The following is a 22688-nucleotide window of genomic DNA, read 5'->3' as shown; positions in this document are numbered from 1 at the left end:
TCAGAAATTCAAAAATAACTACCTGGTTTGGGGGCACTGAGAGCAACATCCAAGGGGTTGGTGAGCAACATGTTGCCCCCAGGCCACTGGTTGGGAATCACTGCCTTAGGCAAACCAGCCAGCCACCTTCCTGACATCCTTTATGTATATACTAAAAATATATAAGAATTGCTACATAAGAGGCACTTCTCATGCCTGTGCTCTGCAGGTTTGTGTTTTCCCTCTGTCACCATTTTTTCTATCCAGAATTGTGAGCTTCATACTTAGTTTCTAGAAGCATCATGTCATCTTATGTTGCATGTATTCCTTCCCTTAATCAAACTCATTTAGATTTTGCCCTAAAAATACGCCTTGTGACCTAATGAAAACAGCTCAGTGTCTGTCAGCTTTCTACTGAGAATGCTGGAACAACTTAATTACCTGGAATGTTTTTGTCCATAAACAAATGGCATGCATAGACTTGCCGTACAACCAGTTCCGCAGTTCAGAAATAAGACTTTCCAGCATAATCTGCTGGCTTAGGAAGTATTGCTATCCCCTTGAGGTAACCTGTTTTTTTTGTAAATGTACGGCAATTAAGTCTCTATTTTATTCCACTAGCAATTTACTTATTATGTGAGCTACGATGCTTTGCCTAAGCATTTTTAGGGCAAGGCACGATGTCATGTTTTCTTGAAAGGGGTTAACTTTTAGCATTTTATTGAATGACCTATTCTTAGCAACTTTTCAACTGGTCTTCATTTTTTATTTGCTATAGTTTTTGAATTATTTGCCTTCCTCTTCTGACTCTTTCCAGCTTTCAATGGGGGTCACGGACCCCAGCATCCAAAGAACTATTGCTCTGTGAGGCTACAGTTTTATTGTCATTGTTACTTGTTATTACTTATCTTTCTATTTCGCCCCTCCTCTATTCATATTCCTGTCTCTCTTTCAAACCACTGCCTGGTTGCTAGGTTAAATTGGACCCTAGCAAACAGATAGCTGCTGAAATTCTAAACTGGAGAGCTGCTGAAGAAAAAACAAAATAATTAAAAAAAAAATCCACAAATAATAAAAAATGAAGACCAACTGCAATTTGTTTTAGCATAGTACTCTCTAAACAATACTAACAGTTATTTTAAAGGTAAACTACTGCTTTATCAGCATACGGTCATATTAATTTACTGATTGAATAAATCGATTGGATCGAAGATTGCATTTCTTGACACCATTCATTAAAGATTCCAAACACGCTCCTTGCACTTCTATATAATTGTGCCACTGTGTCTGTTCTGCCTCTTCTGCTAGATTATGCAAAAGTGATGCTGTGGAACCCCGGAGCAACTGCCACCTTGCACCTTGATAAGTGCAGGGGACCTCATGTCTTTGTCTGACAGTTCCAGGCTTCCCGCCTCAAGTTGCATCAATAGGTGCAATTGATTTGCACCCAAAGAAGGGAACACAACTGCTTGGCCCACCGAGCACAGTCCTAATAGCAAAAAGTCCTCTTGCTCAGCTAATTGGGTCTATCACTGATTAAATAATAGGTAAAAATACTGTTTCTAAAGATGCTGGGAATGAACACATTGGACCAATTATGGGTAAAGGTGGCCATACATGTTGCGATCCACTCCTTTGGTGAGGTCGTCAAACAAGTGGATCTTCTCCCAATATGCCCATCTAAGGTGGCCAATATCAGACTATTTGATAATTTGGCCGTAGGGTCCCAATGCGGTCCCACCGGGAAAAATGAGATCTGTCCAATTTTCGGCCATGTTGGTCGGGTAGGCTCATTAGAGGTGCCCATATACGCAGTGCCGGACTGGCCCACAGGGATACCAGGAAAATTCCCAGTGGGCCCAGGTGTCAGTGGCCCCTCTTGCTTTTAGCTATTTGGCCCAATTCATGGTAATTACTTATTTTTCTATGGGAACAAAGCAACTAAATATATAGAATAATATATCATAGTTAGTAAAGATAAAAAAAACTAAGAAAATATAGAGACGGAGTTAGAAGTGGATGAAAAATAGTTTAGAGGTTGGGCCCATGGTCTAAGGTTTTCTGGTGGGCCCCTGGCATCCCAGTCCGAAACTGCATATACGGGCAGATAAGCTGCCAAATCGCTCTAAAGGACTCAAAACGGCAAATCCTGCAGCAAACCTTAAAGGAAAGATGCTCTGACGGGTGCTACAGTGATAGCTTCAGCTTTTGCAAACAGTGTCAAATGTCCTGCTAAAATTAGCCATACTAAATCTAAGCCTTCATTCTGACCGGGTGCAGCAGTCCCTTCAGAGAGAACCAAAGCAGTCAGTAGCTAGTAGCTTATTCCTATACACTTTCTAAGACAGACAGGCACATAGGGTGAGTGTCAGGAGGCACATAAAGTATCCAAAAGTATCCAGTCACCTGCCTGTCCAACATCTCATCCCAAAACAGAGGCTATTAATATCAAGGTGGTCTTCCCTTTGCCGATACCCATCTGAGAAGGCTTTCCTCTAGACCTACTAATTACAAATCTGCACTCATACAACCACAAGAGCATAAGTGATGCTGGCCATTGGTGGTGTGGATCAGGCCTGGCTCACAGTGGGCATTCCAGTTCATCCCACAGGGTTCAGTTGGGTTGAGGTCAGAGCTCTGTGCCGGTCGGGCCAAGTTCTTTTACCCTTGTAGGAACCTTTTGTTGAACGTGGGCTGTATTGTACTGAAACAGAAATATGTCTTTGCTTCCTTGCTTTCAATGGCATTAGGGTTCCAGGCTCAAATCATGGTAATCAATCTCAGACCATCATTCCTTCTCCACTAAAATTTACAGCCAGAAGTATGAATTCAGGAAGGTTCTCATGGTGCACAAACTCACTTCCAGTTCTGTGTATTAATTCTATTGGTGGAGCTGTATAAGCAATAGATCCTTATGATCCAATGCAGTTTCTGCATGCTTGCAGTTTCTCTGCAGCCAGAGTAGGACACTCATCAAGAATCCCTCATGTTAAGGTGGCCATACATGGTAAGATCCGCTCGCTTGGAGAGGTCACCAAGTGAGCAGATTTTCTCCCAATATCCCCACCTACGGGTGGGCGATATCAGGCAAATTTGGGCCAAGAAATTGAATTAGAACGGCGGGTATAGGCACCGTCGGTTCGGGGACCGCTTCAAGGAGCCAATGCGGTCCCAAATCCGACAGAGAAATCAAACCTGCCCAATCTAGATCTGTTGGGCAGGCCCGTCATTTGTGCCCATATACGAGCAGATAAGCTGTCGAATCAGTGTAAAGGACTGATATTGCAGGCTAGAATCAGCCTGTGTATGGCCACCATAAGTGCAAAGGGGTGTGGACAGGTCTTACTTTTAAAATTGACAAATTGATGATATTCCCTTTCGCGATGTATTGATGTTATTGCAGTTCATATTCCTGTCTGCTCCCTAATGTGAGACATATTTTATCTGTTGGAAAACAAACACCTTGGCTCCTTCATGGTTGCGGGTGCTAAGTACAGGTGCTCCGGAAGCCCATCACGCCTGTAGATGTTCTTGCAATTCACTCATGACGCCTAATATGACAGGTGCCAGATGTGCCTGCCAGGGTACAATATGCCATCACATAATAGCATCTTCATTAATACAGGGGACATCTGGCTTTGCCTCCAGATTCACAGACTATTTACAAAATCTCCATACTGCTGTTCTTTTGTATTATTCTATTTTTCCTCCATGTTTTATAGACTTCTCCAAAGTTGTTTTGGCTTTGCTTCTAGCCCAGCTTGTATAACTGTAGAAATACCTTTCTATGGTTCCTCCTGTTATTTGTCTGTAGCTTTATCTTTAATTATTATCCCTTATTTATATGGCTAAAAAACATATTCTGCAGCTCTTTTTAAAGACATTATACATGCTCAAGGTCTAAAACGTCTGCAATATATCACCTTGGCTTTCTAACTGAAGTACACGTGGTGCTGGGTAGTGGTGGGACCAGCACCCTTCTTACCATTAGTCTAAAAAAGAAACCGGAACACAAGCAAAATTTGCTGGGAAACCCTGCAAAGTCTACAGCATGAAGGGCAACATTTTCAAGCATATAGGTATGTGGTACTTGCACAACATAAAAAGGGGACAACTGTGCAGAATTAATCGAATCAGTTATGTAATTTAACCCCAAAGGGTCTATATGCATGTCCAAAAAAAGTTCAATTGCTCTATCAGTGAAAATATTATCAATGAAAGAAATTGTTTATAAGTGGGCAGAAAGCCTTAGTCACATCATTAGGCCAGTGTGAAATGGATAACATAGAGATTATAGGTTGGATCAGGAGAATGTAAGTTTGACTCCTACTGTGTTTGTTTGCTGTTTTGGCCTTGGAAAAGCAGTGGCCTAAATGAGCATAAAGAAGCCATACAGAAATACCAACCCTCCATGGTGGCAAAGGTATGCAATTGTCTTTGGTTGCCCACATAATAATAGAACGAACTGGTGCTCAGTTATAAACAAATCTAACAGGCTGAATGCACACAATGGAGTTGACAGAGTAACTTTTTATGTAAGCGAAAAGATGCAGAGCCGAACAACTGATCATCAGAAGAAAGGTCCATGCATTCTCTCTATATTGCAGTAGTTTTCTTACACCTTTGGCTCAAGCACATCGTCACATTGTTATTTATTTGTTCAGTAAATAAGAAATGACATAGTAGTTAACAGTGTTATATGAGTCACTGCTGCCATTTACTATATTCAGGGCGGAACTGTGGGTAGACAGAAGACGCACCTGCCTAAGGCACAACAATGGTGGAATGCCAAACTGGTACCTCTTCTGCCTACCCTTAGTCCACATTACCCTGCGAGGGCAAGGTGGCAGGCCGGGTCGCTCAGGGTACCCGCAAGGGGGCAGACCGGGTCACCCAGGGTACCCAGTTGGCATGGCCTGCCTCTGACTATACCTACTATTCATCACTTTTTCTACTTACAACTGCTGCCCAGTGGGTCACCACTATGTGTTGCCCCTAGTTGCACTCCATTCTAGGTTTCTATGAGAGACAAAAGTGGAAGGAGTGAAGAAGGGCATAGATAAATCAGTAGGTTTGACTTCCTAACAGTTCCATTGCTACTATCACCATGATGGCTCTGGTAACTTAGAAGCACCTTGCAACTTTAGTTTTATATGGCCACAACACTAGTATAAGACCCTTGTGCAGCTGATGGTTTCTAATTATACCTTGTCCAACATCTGCTTCCTCCCAGATTTGTCATACTCATTTTTGTAAACTGTGCTTGCAAACAGGATATATATTCTTTTTAGAATTTTCAAAAAAGAGAAAGAAAACCCAAACTTTTAGATTCAAAATGTTCCATTTACATCCAGTCTTGTACCTCTTCTATTTCAAATTCATTTTGACATAAGGGTGACTAATGCATTTCTAAGTGTAATATAACACAATTATTGAAGCTGAAAAAAGACTCATGTCGCTCATGTTCAAATCCCTTGTAAACAAGATTCCTACTTAGCAGTTAGATGATCCAGAGGCAGACAATAAAAAAAACCATCTAAAGTCACCTTGAGTTTGTCTCAAATAGTGAAGAAATTATTTTATTATTCAAAAATGGCACAGAGCAGACACTGCATCAATAGAATACAATACGTATTAATACAAGTGATCTTATTTTTTTAATTTATTAAAAAGTAATCTAACTAATCCTTGGAAGTACCACATCTACTAAATAGGAGATTGTCAAACTGTGGGCCTGACCAATCAACGGGAGCTTAAAGTGTCCACACAATAATGTAAAAACGCCACCTTACAGGATTGCCTTTTGGTGGCTCCAAATGTTTTAATAATGGCCAATATATTCTGTAATAAGACTGCATGATGCATCTTCCTTCTATAAGCAGAACAGCACTATTTCATGGTCCTAAAAATATTGTGTTTTATATGTTTTTATTTGTGCAGGGGAACAAAACAAATGTCTTGCCCTAACATGCGTGCACTAAGGTAGGCTATAACAGGCCCGGACAGGCAATATGCAGATTCTGGCAAATGCCAGAGGGGCTGCTGTAAGATCTAATATAGTTATTAATGTGCTGGAGTTCATTTTAAAAGAGACATATCATCTAAAAATTATGAATGTACCAGAGAATTATACTCCTCTAGATATAGAAGGAATGTGCTTAAAAAAGTTGTGTTTCGGACTGATTTATTGAGAAATTCCACCAAAACCCCACTAGTCCCGCCCATCTGTTCCCATTCCTGCTGGCTGAATTCTCTGGTTGCACGGGGGGTGCGGTGGCTCTCAGTAAACTGCACTGTAGGATAGGAACCAATCAGCAGCTAGACTGACCTGATAGGGAACTGAAGCTTGTCTTTGCTTGTGTGACTGCAGGGCTGTGATTGGCTATCCCCCTCCTGCTGTGCTTCTGGCAGGGACCATTAGGACACGCCCACCCTTAATTTCAAACACAGACAGAGAACTAATAGGATCTACAGGGAGCTGCAATAAAGGGGCCATTGTTACAGATAGGATTAATGTTTAGCCCAAAGGGAAACCAGCACCGTATATTATTCCTAATTGCCTAAAAAATTAGGGTTTTTCCCCATTTATCCAATATGTCTCCTTTAAGGAGACCTTCATAACCGCCAGCTCTTGAGGTAATTAATGATCCCACATCCCATCATAAGGGCAACCATCCCATACTTTTCTTTGGGTGGGTACCATTATCAAAATAAGAAATGGCATTGAAACCTTTAGCCCCTTCCCTCCCTACTTGTTAGTGGGCTAAGAGTTTAGGACCATATTCTCAATTTTTCAGTCATCCAAAGGCCTTGGTCTTATTTTTGCTCCCTAAAAGAACAAAGGCCCCTTAAAATAAATACAAACTGAATGTACATTCCAACTTAAGCCAATCAGAAAAGAATCTCCAGTATGATTACTGTAATTCTGCAGCCAATCATAAGGTAGGATGTGACTGCAGCCAATCGCAGAGGAACATCGAAACCTTCCATAAAGCCAGCACCATGATAATATAAACAGCAAAGCGATTGGCTCCTAACAAGTAAACCAAAAATATTATGTTTGCAGATTTGGGAGATAGGAAGTGTTGGCGCACTGTTTATTATTACATTTAAAATGGTACCTGACCACAAGGACGTGTTTTGCATCTATTCAGCCACAATGTTATTTTATTCCTTATTGTTCCACCTTCCATTTGCCGTTGTTGGGCTAAAAGAATGTTGTGTTGCCTCTGTAACGTCATGGTGCTTCACACAGACGGAAGAGACAGAGATGTAGGATTTCTGTTCTAACACCTTCACTTTTCAACAAGACATTTTCCCACGGTAGTTTTGCTTTTTCTTTATTTTCTTGTCAAGTGAGAAAGAAAGTGTGAGTGCTAATGAGTCAAACTGTATAAATATTACTGCCATGCCGATCGCACCCTTTGAAGTCAAACAGACAAATGTAATTCAGTTTTATCTCCTGGCATGGGGGTGTGTGCGATTATTATATTTAGAGTGTCTACTCACTGTCTGGGTCCAACGAGACTGCTGGGAGCTGGGTTCCTTATCAGCTTCAGGGTTCAAGGTTGAATGCCCCTGCTCTGCACACTGTCTTTCCTTCTGCACACACTGAGAAAAATAGTTAATACAGGGAAGAATGGTTGATGCAGGGAATAATGCACCCCTATTACAAAATACAATATAAGTGGTGTTTTATGACTATATCCTCTAAAAGCAAAAGTACTAAGGCTCAGAACATATACAGGTCACAGAACGCCAATGTGACTATTAATAATTATACAATTTATACAAATTACATCGCTAATCAGCTATTAGAACTAATGACATAATTAAGCACCATTTCTAAAGCCGCCCGACTTGATTGTCTTACATCTGTATATACACACATAACCAAAAAAAAACACAGAAAACCAGACATTATAAGTAGATATTATGAATATTGTTAATATAATATCAAATGTTATTTACTCCCAGGTAAAAAATAAATACTTTCTAAGTTTTTACATTGTAGATGGGCATATACTTGTTCAAGATCTATCTTGTCTATGTAATCACATAACATAGGTACCTTAAGGGACACATTTACTAATCCATGAACGTCCGAAAAGCGTCCGAATGTGTTTTTTTCGTTATGATCGTTTTTTTTCGATTTTTTCATCGCCGTCGCGACTTTTTTGCATATTGTCGCGACTTTTTCACACTGTCGTGCCGAGTACGAAAGTTTCGGATTCATTCAAGCTTCAGTATCGTGACTTTCCTTGGGCCGGGTTGGAGTTGCAGAGTGCCATTGAGCCCTATGGGAGACTTTCTTTGGGCCGGGTTGGAGCTGCAGAGTGCCATTGAGCCCTATGGGAGACTTTCCTTGGGCCGGGTTGGAGCTGCAGAGTGCCATTGAGCCCTATGGGAGACTTTCCTTGGGCCGGGTTGGAGCTGCAGAGTGCCATTGAGCCCTATGGGAGACTTTCCTTGGGCCGGGTTGGAGCTGCAGAGTGCCATTGAGCTCTATGGGAGACTTTCCTTGGGCCGGGTTGGAGCTGCAGAGTGCCATTGAGCCCTATGGGAGACTTTCCTTGGGCCGGGTTGGAGCTGCAGAGTGCCATTGAGCCCTATGGGAGACTTTCCTTGGGCCAGGTTGGAGCTGCAGAGTGCCATTGAGCCCTATGGGAGGCTTTCCTTGGGCCGGGTTGGAGCTGCAGAGTGCCATTGAGCCCTATGGGAGGCTTTCCTTGGGCCGGGTTGGAGCTGCAGAGTGCCATTGAGCCCTATGGGAGACTTTCCTTGGGCCAGGTTGGAGCTGCAGAGTGCCATTGAGCCCTATGGGAGACTTTCCTTGGGCCGGGTTGGAGCTGCAGAGTGCCATTGAGCCCTATGGGAGACTTTCCTTGGGCCGGGTTGGAGCTGCAGAGTGCCATTGAGCCCTATGGGAGACTTTCCTTGGGCCGGGTTGGAGCTGTAGAGTGCCATTGAGCCCTATGGGAGACTTTCTGTGAGGAGTGCCGGGAGACCGGCGCGCGTTCTTACCTTCAGGCGCGCCGGTCCCCGGTCTCCCCCTGTACAGCGCGCTCCTGCGCGCACCTCTTCTCGGCGCGTCCCGACGCGCAATGGCAAGGGGCGCGCGCGCGCATGCGCAATAGCTTTAGGTTCTCTGGGCGCTGCCGCTGACGTCACTATGGCGCCAAATTCAAACCTTAAAAGCGGTTCTTTGCTTGTTTTCCTTGCCCAAGCTGGTCCTGATTTCCTGGTGCCTTGCTAAGCTGTATTACATCTGATTCTCTGGTTTTTGACTTCCTGCCTGACTTTCTACTACGATCCTTGCCGCCTGACACTGACCTTTGCCTGACTTTCTACTACGATCCTTGCCGCCTGCCACTGACCTTTGCCTGACTTTCTACTACGATCCTTGCCGCCTGACACTGACCTTTGCCTGACTTTCTACTACGATCCTTGCCGCCTGCCACTGACCCTTGCCTGACCACGACTCCGATTTCTTCTTTACCCTTGGTACCGCGTTGAATAACCTTGGCCGTAAGTAGGATCCCTGCCTCTCCCGCCGCAGAAAGTCCGGGGCCCCAAAAGGGCGTCGGTGAACACCGGGGTTGGCAGGGTTCTCCTGCCTACCTAAGGGGTTATTCCAGGCAGTTACCGGGCTCCTAAGCATACAGACTGTAACACTTTCCTTGGGCCGGGTTGGAGCTGCAGAGTGCCATTGAGCCCTATGGGAGACTTCCCTTGGGCCAGGTTGGAGCTGCAGAGTGCCATTGAGCCCTATGGGAGACTTCCCTTGGGCCAGGTTGGAGCTGCAGAGTGCCATTGAGCCCTATGGGAGACTTCCCTTGGGCCGGGTTGGAGCTGCAGAGTGCCATTGAGCCCTATGGGAGACTTTCCTTGGGCCGGGTTGGAGCTGCAGAGTGCCATTGAGCCCTATGGGAGACTTTCCTTGGGCCGGGTTGGAGCTGCAGAGTGCCATTGAGCCCTATGGGAGACTTTCCTTGGGCCGGGTTGGAGCTGCAGAGTGCCATTGAGCCCTATGGGAGACTTTCCTTGGGCCGGGTTGGAGCTGCAGAGTGCCATTGAGCCCTATGGGAGACTTTCCTTGGGCCAGGTTGGAGCTGCAGAGTGCCATTGAGCCCTATGGGAGACTTTCCTTGGGCCAGGTTGGAGCTGCAGAGTGCCATTGAGCCCTATGGGAGGCTTTCCTTGGGCCGGGTTGGAGCTGCAGAGTGCCATTGAGCCCTATGGGAGACTTTCCTTGGGCCAGGTTGGAGCTGCAGAGTGCCATTGAGCCCTATGGGAGACTTTCCTTGGGCCAGGTTGGAGCTGCAGAGTGCCATTGAGCCCTATGGGAGACTTTCCTTGGGCCGGGTTGGAGCTGCAGAGTGCCATTGAGCCCTATGGGACACTTGCCTTGGGCCGGGTTGGAGCTGCAGAGTGCCATTGAGCCCTATGGGAGACTTTCCTTGGGCCGGGTTGGAGCTGCAGAGTGCCATTGAGTCCTATGGGAGGCTTCCAAAATCATGCAAAGTCGCAAAGGTTTGCCCGCTGTTTACGAGCGCTCAATACAAAAAAGTTGCGACAATTCGCGAAAAAGTCGTAACGGCAACGAAAAAGTCGCAAAAAAAACGCGAAAAAATTACGAAAAAGTCGTAGAATGTTCGTTCCCAATCCGATTTTTTCCCATTCGGGATTCGGATTCGTGGATTAGTAAATGTGCCCCTAAGCGTACATATCAACTAAGGCCGCACATGACAAATGCAAGTTTAAATGCCCATTGGAACATACCTCAAACATGTCTACCTTAATATTTAGGCAGTCACCCTGATTTGTCCCCCCGATCCGCTGTTTTTTTCTCCCTAATTTTACTTAACCACTGCCATTGAAACTCACCCTAAACTTGAAACAGGATGTGCAGAAAGCATGGTTTGGGCGTGGCTTGGGCTATATACAGGGCGATCAGGTATGCCCTCCAATCAACCGTCCAGAAATCATGGAAGGTGTATGAGGGACCACATTATGGCCTCCTTTTTATGGTTCCTAGCACCATGCACTGGCTGACAAGGTTTACAGTAATTTTTTATCTATAAATCTATAACTTTGTAAAGTAGCGGGATCCAGGACAGACACTTTCTTGGCTTTAAGGCAGTTTATTTATACAGGGGTGCCCATTGCAGCATACAAAACAAATCACAAAAATAAATCCTACCTTCACACATTAGATTAGTTCCCTCACTAACCTGGGCCCCTTGTGGACTACCAGTGGGAAAACACAAATGTTTGGGTCACCCCTGTACTCACAACACTTCTGGGGGATTAGCTCAGCCTTCTGGCTTTCCTTTCAGCTCCTTAGACCCTCAGTCTCTTGGTAGCTTTCTCAAGTCTGGGCTCCCTCTGCTCCGTGCAGTGGCAGGATGCACCCCCAGCCCCTCTGGGAGTCCTAACACAGAGAGGTGTCCTTCCTGCTCTGTGCCCTGCTCTGAAAGACTGTCTCACACATTTCCATACAATTAAATACCTTTTCACAGGACAACCTTCCTGTGGAAGGTAAGCTCCAATAGGTGAGCTGGAGTACTGGAATGGATCGCCTGATCCGCTTGTTCTATCCAGAACCCTATAGCTTCCAGGGCCAGACAGCACAACCTTTTAAACAGAGCAAACCTTCTCTGTTTATCAACCTCTCCCTTAAAGGTTACATCTCCCACTATGGAGAACTTGAAGGAAAAACTCACCTTTTCTCTCATTTGTTGGGCCATTCTACCACACTCTTTTAGAGCATTATCAAACACTGGGAACCAATGTTCGATAATGGGGTCATTTTTGACAATTCCCATGGGAGACCTCAAGCACACCCCAAATATTCCCCTTGTCCCACCCCTGCCAACGGTATCAATTTGGGTGACTACTGAAAAATCTAGAAGGGTCAACAGGTGCAATAAAGATCATCTCTACTAGTCAATTAATCAATTTGTCAACTAACAGATTGACCAAGCACTAACTTGTGGGCATAGCTTGCCGTATACCATTCCCGTTCTGCATATTTTCATATGTCTGGCCGCTGCTACACTGCAGTTTGCATAAACATACTTTGTAGGTATACGGATCAGTTACAAATTTTGACAACCATCACATATATTAAGCTTTGTTGGTCGTTAAAACAAGTTAATCTCCTGTCTGAGAGGTGCTGCCTTCTAATGTAATTGCTGTGCAAACGAGGGTCATTTCACATTGGCGTTTTTATGCAGAAACCTGGAAAAAAATCAGAAATGTTAGAGGGCATTTACTGTCAACGGGCACTGAAAAATGCACTGCAAATTAGGCACACTGCACACTGAAATCTATAATGTTTTGATATGCACATTATATAAAAAAACGCAATGTCATATCTCTTATCTTTGCTAATGCAGGCTCAACACATGATGAGTAAAAGACAGCTACAGCAGGGAACAAGCCTTGCAGTTGCTCCTCCCCTTAGTGGCCTGCTATTAAATATTTGAAAATATTTTAAACCAATGAAAGCAGCCAAAGTATATTAGGGCATTTGAAGATTAAAAAGAAACCCACTTTATTTTTTTCTTTTGCCTAATGAAAAAAAAAATGTAATTCTAAACAAATTTCCATTATACATTAAATACTTTTTAGAGTTACAGGTATGGGACCCATTATCCAGAATGCTCGGAACCTGGGGTTTTCTGGATAAGGGGTCTCCTATCTTAAGTCTATTAAAAAAAAAATTTAAATCAAGTATTAGAGCAGGGCAGATGGTATAGATAATATAGTAAGCCAGTTCAGCACCACTGTGGAGGAACTAGGGAAAATAGTTGTTAATTCCTTAGGATTTTACTCTTATTGGACTGGATCCCAAACGGCCGATGATGGTTCAGGGATTTACACTGACCTGCAACCTGTCAACCAATCTAAACCGTGGTCCCTACAATAAGGTAACAGTGCCTGTAAAGGGGAACTACTCCACTATCCTCCTAGATGGAGCCAGAAACTGCTCTTACTAAATAAGCTGTCTATCTCACGTGGTTACACGTGCTATGACACAAGATAGTCTTCCTAACTATTCCCTTCATTCACAGGGTCCCTGCTCCCCGACTTCTCTAAGGATGCTGGTCTCCCTTAGGGCCTAAACTTCTGGATCCCAGGCTTCATAGAGCACCCACAGCGTGATAGGAAGTGGTCTTCTTTTGGGCCTATAACAGGGCATATGTTAATCCCAAATATGATACATGGGTCTTTGCCCAGTAACAGGAAAAGAAGTAGTGTAGGGCTTAAAGCAGGGGTCCTTAAACTAAGGCCCACGGGCCGGATACGCCCCCCCCCCCCAAGGTCATTTAACCACCCCTTGCTATTACCTGCCTGCCTCAGCATGGTCCTCGGCCCCAGCGTGTTGCGTCCAGGAAGAGAAGTAGTGAAGGGCTTAAAGCAGGGGTCCTCAAAGCCCACGGGCCGGATACGACCCCAAAGGTCCTTCTGACGTTCTTCCAACCCTAGTTCGCGCCTTCATCACATCACGACTGGACTATTGCAATGCCCTCTAATCAGGCCTTCCAAATAAAGACCTACACCGCCTGCAGCTAGTACAGAATGCTGCGGCAAGATTGCTAACAAGCCAACCCCGCCATTGCCACATAACACCAATCCTTTACTCACTAAACTGGCTACCCATAAAACGGAGAATCCTTTTCAAAATTGGCATGCTAACATTCAAATCCCTACATGGCCTAGACCCCGGATACCTGAAGGACTTGTTGCAACTACATCACACCTCCCACAACCTTAGATCAAATGGATCCAATAACCTGACCACCCCTAGAGTTCAACTGAAAACCTTTGGATCCAGAGCTCTCTGTCATGCTGCCCCTACCCTGTGGAATGCCTTCCCAAACGGGATCAAGACAGCTCCAACCCTGGACACATTTAAATCAAAACTGAAAAGCCACCTGTTTAGTCTGGCATTTATGTCCACATAACTTTTCCTCTGCACACATAGATATGTACTGATCTGAGACAAGCTTATGCGCTTTGGGTCCCACAGGAGAAAAGCGCTTTACAAATGTTTTGTTGTTGTTGTTGATTTACCAGCCCCATGCTATTACCTGTCTGCCTCAGCGTGATCCTCGGCCCCAGCATGTTGCGTCCAGGAAAAGAGGTAGTGTAGGGCTTAAAGCAGGGGTCCTCAAACTAAAGGTGGCCATACACGCACCGATAATATCGTACGAAACCTCATCGGTGCGTGTATGGTATGTCGGTGAGTCGACCGATATCGCAGGAAGCTGCTCATATCGGCCGACTCGCCGATCGGACCAGTTTGAAAATTTTGATCGGGCGCCATAGAAGGCGCCTGACCAAAATCTCCCTTCAGCGCTGAATCGGCAGGAGGTAGAAATCCTATTGTTTCTACCTCCTTACCTGCCGATTCAGCCCTGAATGGTGTGTGGCGGATCTGACGATGTTTCGTGCGACCGATCGTCAGATCACCACGTGTATGGCCAGCTTAAGGCCCACGGGCTGGATACGACCCCCAATGTCATTTAACCGCCCCATGCTATAACCTGTCTGCCTCAGGGTGGTCCTCAGCCCCAGCGTGTTGCGTCCATCGTTATTAGAGTTTCCCCGTATGACACAGTGACAGGCAGACAGGCAGTAGCCAGGGGGTGAGGATACAGTGGGGGCAGGGGTCAAAGTTTAAGGACTATATATAGTCCAGTCTGAGGGACCATGAACTGGCCCCCTGTTTAAAAAGTTTAAGGCGCCCTGGTTTAAAGCCATAGGGCATATTAACCCTATGAGTCTCTACAAAAACTTGTTTCATTTTCATACAACTTTTTCCAAAACATTAACCAATGTTATAGAGGTCCCATGAGAGCTTAGTTTATTTTTGCTTTTGTTATATCTCCACAGATATAGTTCTACATGTTATATAAAGATATATCTGTATATAGATATATATCTACACACACACAGGAGCTTAATGTAGCCGTATTATAGTGGGTGCTTAGAGAGCAGATGACGTGAGGCCAGATGTTGTTGCCCCCAGAGGGACCGCTGCTGCATTTCAGGCCTAGCTCAGCCCGCTGTGTGTTGGGCCTCAGCTCCCAGCAGAAGGGGGAGAGGGGAGGAGGCGCCGCCATGAGCGATGCATCCTGGGAAATAAAGCAACATGGGGGAGCAGCTTGAGGCTCAGCATGCACTTCCATGATCCCACGGAGTGTGAAAGTCTGAGGTAACCCCCACCCCGCCGTCCGTCCCTCCCTCCGCGTCACCGCCGCCGCCTCCTCCTCCCGGGGACGATGTGAGGGGCTGGCAGGAGGCGAGAAAGCGAGGAAATTGCAGGCCCCTAGTATCCGGGAGGATGGACAGAAACTACCCGACCCCCACCTTTACCGACCCGCTGGCTTCGGCTTCCCCCGCCGCCTGGGCCTACGAACGGAGCGCCGCCGGGATCAAACCCAGGTAAGGGTGGGAGCGGGCCCGAAGGAAAGTCCTAGGACTGAGGCCTTTTCTCTCCAAACAAGCGGATAGTGCGGGGAGCGGCTGCAAAGAGTGCGGCGGCATGAACAGTTACTACAGGCCGGGGATCCTCCCTCACTTGCAGGCCCAAGCACCCTGCCAGGCGCTCCCTGTCACCCGATCCGGGCGTGTGAGTGTGGCCCTCCGGCCATTGTGGCACTTTCACATGCACAGGCTGTGGGGCAGCTTTGGGGGTAGTTATTAAAGTGCAGCTGGAAGGCTACAGGTTGGACACCTTGCTCTGTATTAACATATGTTGTCAGAGTTTTGACACAGTTGTTTTCTGCCTCCTGTGTGTGGCTTGTCATTGCTTTTTGTTTAGTATATAATGTGTGTATGTTGTGAGGGTGTTATATGTGTGTGGTGTGTGTGTGTGTGTATATAATGTGTGTATGTTGTGAGGGTGTTATATGTGTGTTGTGTGTGTGTATGTTGTGAGGGTGTTATATGTGTGTTGTGTGTGTATAATGTGTGTATGTTGTGAGGGTGTTATATGTGTGTTGTGTGTATAATGTGTGTATGTTGTGAGGGTGTTATATGTGTGTTGTGTGGGTGTAATATATATGTGTATATAATGTGTGTATATAATGTGTGTATGTTGTGAGGGTGTTATATGTGTGTTGTGTGGGTGTAGTATCTGTGTGTAGTGTGTATATAATGGGTGTATGATGTGAGGGTGTTATATGTATATAATGTGTGTTGTGGGTTTAGTATATATGTGTGTAGTGTGTGTATGTTGTGAGGGTGTTATATGTGTGGGTGTAGTATCTATGCATGTAGTGTGTATATAATGTGTGTATTTGTGAGGGTGTTATATGTATATAATGTGTGTGTAGTATATCTGTGTTGTGTGTGTGTATATATATAATGTGAGTATAATGTGAGGGTGTTATATGTATTATGTGGGTGTAGTATATGTGTGTAGTGTGTATATAATGTGTGTTTTGTGGGGTTCACGTAGTGTATGTTGTGAGGGTATTCTGTATGTGTGTGGTGCATATAAGACAGGGGTGGGCAAACTACGGCCCGCGGGCCACATCCGGCCCCTTGGCCTTTTTAATCCGGCTCGCCGACGACGCCAAGTCTCATCACGCGAGACTTGGTGTCATTGGCGGGCCGGAATTAAAGAGCCGAAGGGGGCATAACGCTGGCCTGGCCCTGCCCGCCCTGGCCCGGTCCATCCCGGGGGTGAGTAAATGTGGCCCGTGAGCCAAAAAGTTTGCCCACCCCTGATATAAGATGTATTGAACGTGGGGTGGGTATGTATGTATATCTTTATTATAAAGTGCTATGTATGTACGCAAGCGCTGTACAGTAGAATAGATTAATACGAACAGGGGGTTATTAAAATAATACATACAAAATATAACAATAAATACAAGGTACAGTTGCAGAAAGTTAAGAGTCAAGCAGACAAAAGGGTGGAGGTCCCTGCCCTATAGAGCTTACAATCTAGATCAGTGATCCCCAACCAGTGACTCAGGGCAACATGTTGCTCCCCAACCCCTTGGATGTTGCTCTCAGTGCCCCCAAACCAGGTAGTTATTATTGAATTCCTGACTTGGGGGCAAGTTTTGGTTGAATAAAAACAAGATTTCCTACCAAATAAAGCCCCCTGTAAGCTGATAGTGTGCATAGAGGCTGCCTAATAGCCAATCACAGCCCTTATTTGGCACCTCCATGAACTTTTATGGTGCTTGTGTTGCTCCCCAAGTCTTTTTACACTTGACTGTGGCTCACGAATAAGAAAGGTTGGGGATATATATTATAATATATATATATTGGAGCTCTGCTGTACTCTTCTTTGGGGAACACCGTAAACCATTTTTGGTTTGTTTTATATATCTCTATCGTATGGGGAGGATGCATATAATACATGTGTGTTGTGGGGTATATAACATATATGTATATGGGGGTAAATGTACCTATAAAATATGTGTATGTTGTGTTGGGTGGGTGCATATCGTATGAGTATAATAATATTTCCTCTGTTGAAATAGTAAAGTACTTAACTAAGTTGGAAGAGATGTTTAGTTGAAGGATGCTGGACCTACCAACATCCTGTGATTATTGAACTACAACACACAGCTGAGGGGGATGCAGAATTCTGCTTAACTTTGTAAAGTAATGGAAATGTTGTGACTTGTGCACTGCAGCAGCTCCTAGCCTTTGGCTGATACGGATGCTTGCCATTCCTTATTATAAAATTAAGTTACATTTTTTTGGGAAAACGCTACAATGTATACTTTAACTTTTAGCCAAAGACCTAGTTCATCCAACACATTATTTGTTAATTCTAAACATCAGTCTAAAGTTACAGCCATATATGTGTTTATATGTTAACATTGTTTCCAACTTGGTGTATCAGTTTATCACTTCCTTGTTGGCTAGTGCATAATATGGGAATCACATGGGTTCATACACACAGTTATCTGCCTATTGGATCCCACTAGGAATTGTATTCATGCTCTGTAGGGAGTTTGTGTGTTTTTATGTTTATGATCCAACAACAAGTATCTGGGAAGAGGTTGCAGCACTTCAACTTTTATGCATCATACCGAAATCAGAATCCTATTCATCTCTATGAAGTCATGTGGAAATTGCAAGCGTGTAGACCCGACTAGTCAGACTTACTGGCATAGCTTTTCTGAGACATTTGAATCAGTCCAGGTGTTTACACAAGGTGATACCTTTTAGCTGAACTAGAATTCCTGGCAAATCTTTGCAACAGTGTAGTAAGTGTATACTCCTACTGATGCTTTCAGTAGTGCGGGAAGTTCCAAGAATTCAGTGACATGCAATGAAAGCTTTCTTACCACGGTGCCAGTAGTTACATTGGGAAAGTGAAAGTCTGTATCTGTGTTAAACTTGCTTAATCACACATTTGCAGCGTCCTGGCTAGCTGGCACAGGTGCCAAGTTTATTTTGCAGTCACTGAGCACACGTATCCTATTTACAGTTGCTCATACCAGGCCCTGGGATCAGTGCACATTGATGCTGTATGGTTTTTTTTGCACCTTGGAATGTGCTGTGTCTCAACTACAGCTACATTTTGCACAGGTAGGGGAACCCATACTATAGCGGCCCCATCATGGTACCCAAGATTAAGAATAAAATGTATGGCCTTTTTAATATTACGGGTTTGGGAGCTGTTATCAAAATGCTCGGGACCTGGGGTTTTCCGGATAAGGGATCTTTCTGTATTTTGGATCTCCATACCTTGTCTGCTAAAAAATGATTTAAACTTTAAACCCAATAGGATGTTTTTGCTATGTTAAAGGGGTTGTTCATCTTTGTGTTAACTTTTAGAATCATGTAGAGAGCAATAGTCTGAAACAATTTGCAATTGGTCTTCATTTTTTATTTGTGGTTTTTAACAATTTTCTTTTTTACTAGTTCACTTTGTTTAGCAGTTCTCCAGTTTGCAGTATTGGTAGTTATATGTTTGCTACGGTTCAGATTTCCTATAGGAGAGGACCCAAGTATAAAAAGTAACAATAACAATAAAATTGTAGCCTCACAGAGTAATAGTTTTTTTGGCATCTGGGGTCAGTGACCCCTATTTGAAAGTTGGAAATGGTTAGAAGAAGGCAAATAATTTAAAAACTATAAGAAATAATGATGACCAATTGAAGTTGCTTAGAATTGGCCATTCTATTACATACTATAAATTAACATAAAGGTGAACCACCCGTTAAAGGATTAATTATATTTTAGGCTCAAGTACAGGTATGGGATCCCTTATCCGGAACCCGTTATCCAGAAATTTTGAATTACAGAAAGGTCATCTCCCATAGACTCCATTATAAGCAAATAATTCTAATTTTTAAAAATAATTTTCTTTTTCTCTGTAATAATAAAACAGTCCCTGTACTTGATCCCAACTAAGATATAATTACCCCTTATTGGGGCAGAACAGCCCTATTGGGTTTATTTAATGGTTAAATGATTCCCTTTTCTCTGTAATAATAAAACAGTCCCTGTACTTGATCCCAACTAAGATATAATTACCCCTTATTGGGGCAGAACAGCCCTATTGGGTTTATTTAATGGTTAAATGATTCCCTTTTCTCTGTAATAATAAAACAGTACCTGTACTTGATCCCAACTAAGATATAATTACCCCTTATTGGGGGCAGAACAGCCCTATTGGGTTTATTTAATGGTTAAATGATTCGCTTTTCTCTGCAATAATAAAACAGTACCTGTACTTGATCCCAACTAAGATATAATTACCCCTTATTGGGGCAGAACAGCCCTATTGGGTTTATTTAATGGTTAAATGATTCCCTTTTCTCTGTAATAATAAAACAGTACCTGTACTTGATCCCAACTAATATATAATTAACCCTTATTGTTGGTAAAACAAGCCTACTGGGTTTATTCAATACTGTACTTAAATAATTTTTAGCAGACTTAAGTCACGGAGATCCAAATTACAGAAAGATCCCTTATCCGGAAAACCCCAGGTCCCAAGCATTCTGGATAACAGGTCCCATACCTGTACTAGGTAATGTCATAACGAGAAAAAGGAAATCATTTTTTAAAATTTTGAATTATTTGATTAAATAGACTATTGGAAACGGTCTGTCCGTAATTCAGAGCTTTCTGGATAACCGTTCCAATAACTGTATAGGCATTTGTAGAAGGAAATGTGTATGTGTGAGGGAATCACGTGGGCCCAATTCTGGGTTCTGACCCTGAGGTTTAGTATCGCTGGTATAGCCGAAAAAGTGTCTAATTTTTCAGGTTGATATCTGGACTTGGCTGCTTAAGCACATATATTTATTGAACGTGGTGGAAAAATCTTTGACAAAAGACCCTATTAGTCTGTGTAGGTGCTATGCTGCTGTATGCTGCTATTCTCCTTGTGATTTGATTGTTGGCCCACAGTATAAATATTTCAGTTGCTTTGATTTTGCCTGCCAGGAGGATAGCCAAATGGTTGGCAAAGGAACAGATCTTTCCGAATATGTCCAGCTAAATTTCTCATGTTCTTGGAACTGTTTTGACCGGAGACAGTAGAATCTGAAAGATATAGCTGGTAATGTAATGTCTTGCACTTTTCATTATACAACTTTGCTCCACCTTTGTGTGTGCCATAGAACATTGTTTGGTCTGAGCCGTGCCAAAAACACACACAAACACTGATCGGCTGTATGTGGTACTGCTCCTGTAATGTAGGAAGGGAAACCATCCAGTCCAAACCATTTTGGAAAAGTTATAGGACCCCTTATCTGGAAATCCATTATCCAGAAAGTTCCAAATTATGTGAAGGCTATCTCCCATAGACTCCATTTTAAACCTATATTTCTAATTTTAAACATGATTTCCTTTCCCTCTATATTATTAAAACAGTACCTTGTGCTTAATCCTAACTAAGAGATCATTAATTTTTATTTGAGGCAAAATTATGCTATTGGGGTTATTTAAAGGGGTTGTTCACCTCAATTAACTTTTATTATGATGTAGAGGGTGCTATTCTGAGATAACTTGCAATTGGTCATTAGTTTTTTTATTTGCGTTTTTTTAACTATTTCGCTTTTTGGTCAGTGCCTGAAATTCTAAACTGAAGAGCAGCTGTCTGGTTGCTAGGATCCAATTTAACCTAGCAACTAGGCAGTGGTTTGAAAGAGAGTCAGGAATATGAATAGAGGAGGACCTAATTAGAAAGATAAGTACAGGTATAGGACCTTTTATCCAGAATGCTTGGTCCTGGGGTTTTCCAGATAAGGGATCTTTCTCTAATTTGTATCTCCTGCTTAAAATCATTTTAAATATCGAATAAACCCAATAGGACTGTTCTGCCCCCAATAAGGGGTAATTATATCTTAGTTGGGATCAAGTACAGGTACTGTTTTATTATTACAGAGAAAAAGTGAATTATTTAATAAAATTTAAATTATTTTCTTATAATGGAGTCTATGGGAGATGGCCTTTCCATAATTCTGAACTTTCTGGTTGACGGGTTTCCAGATAAGGGATCCTATACCTGTAAAATAATAAATAAAAAGTAACAATAACATTGTAGCCTCACAGAGGCAGTAGTTTTTTTTGCTGCCGGGGGCATTTGAAAGCTGAAAAGAGTCAAAAGAGAGGCAAATAATTAAAAAACTATTACAAATAAAAAATGAAGACCAATAAGTCTCTTTCTTTTTTAGTAAAAAGTATAAAGATCTAAATTATGGAAAGATGCTTTACCTAGAAAACCCCAGGTCCCAAGCATTCTGAATAACCGGTCCCATACCTGTACTGTTTAATTTTAGTTTTTATCTTAATGTTTTTTCATTTCCCTCTTTGTACAGTATGCAGCACATGTAACTTTATAGCTGGTAATAAAAAATAGCAGTAAAGCAATGCTTAGTAATGGAAGGATAATGGCACAGCCTTTTTATGGTGTTGTTACAACTATCGCTTGGTAAAATATCATAAAAGCCTGTGTATGACCCCCCTCCCTGTACTTGGCTTCCCATAAATGCATCTGAGCTTGTGTGCAGCATTTAACATTATAGTGTGAAGGGCGCAAATTCCTCCGTTCTGTATAACGCGCTAAATTGGGCGACAGTCTCGTAACAAACAACAGGGAATCTTTTTAATTTTGTAGTCAGTGACTCTAAAAATAGCAGGGTTTTGGCAGGGCTGCCCTACGGTTCAATAGTTCAGGCTTGTCCCACAGGAGTTGAGCAAGCTGGATCTGTTTCCTTCCGATTGCCGAGGCAGGATTGATCCTAATAAAATACGAAGGGATATAAGGTGCCCTGAAGGTGGGGCCAGATGTTGTTTGGCAGCTGAGATAAACACTGATATTTAGAACAATGCATGCATATTGGTGCCTCCAGTCTGCTCACTTGGGTTGTGTATGATTAAAGCCTTGCCGTGTAGCACTGACTGTGCATAAATAGGTGTGTTTCCTGAGAGAGAAATATAACTCGAGCATATTAGTTATGGTAAAATAATGCCAGTTCAAAGCTCAGCATGGAAAAATAAACCATTTTCTGCTCCTCCTCTATTATTCCGACGTGTCATGTAACCTGTTTATTTATAGGGAGTGCGAATATCCTGTAGCTGAGACTAAACTATTCTGTAGAAAAAAAAAAATACGGTGTGTGGATATAGATATAGATATATGATTTAAAAAAAACTTCTCGAGTAAACAATATTTGGCTGAAGGTTTGTCCTATAAGGACAATGGCACA

General features: G+C 43.2%; 1 protein-coding gene across 1 annotated transcript in view; it reads left to right on the top strand.

Moving 5' to 3' along the window:
- The first annotated feature begins 15083 nt into the window (after positions 1-15083).
- qser1 (glutamine and serine rich 1) overlaps positions 15084-22688 on the top strand; it is a 44797-nt gene continuing 37192 nt past the window's right edge. The window contains exon 1 of the mRNA XM_004913451.4: positions 15084-15435. Within this exon, the coding sequence (XP_004913508.3) occupies positions 15335-15435 (101 nt within the window). The 5' untranslated portion in view covers positions 15084-15334. The remainder of the gene's footprint in view (positions 15436-22688) is intronic.

Source organism: Xenopus tropicalis, chromosome 4 (assembly GCF_000004195.4).
Source record: "Xenopus tropicalis strain Nigerian chromosome 4, UCB_Xtro_10.0, whole genome shotgun sequence".
NCBI classification, from domain to species: domain Eukaryota; kingdom Metazoa; phylum Chordata; class Amphibia; order Anura; family Pipidae; genus Xenopus; species Xenopus tropicalis.
The sequence above is the reverse complement of the archived record's forward strand: the minus strand, read 5'-3'. Positions and strand labels throughout refer to the sequence as shown.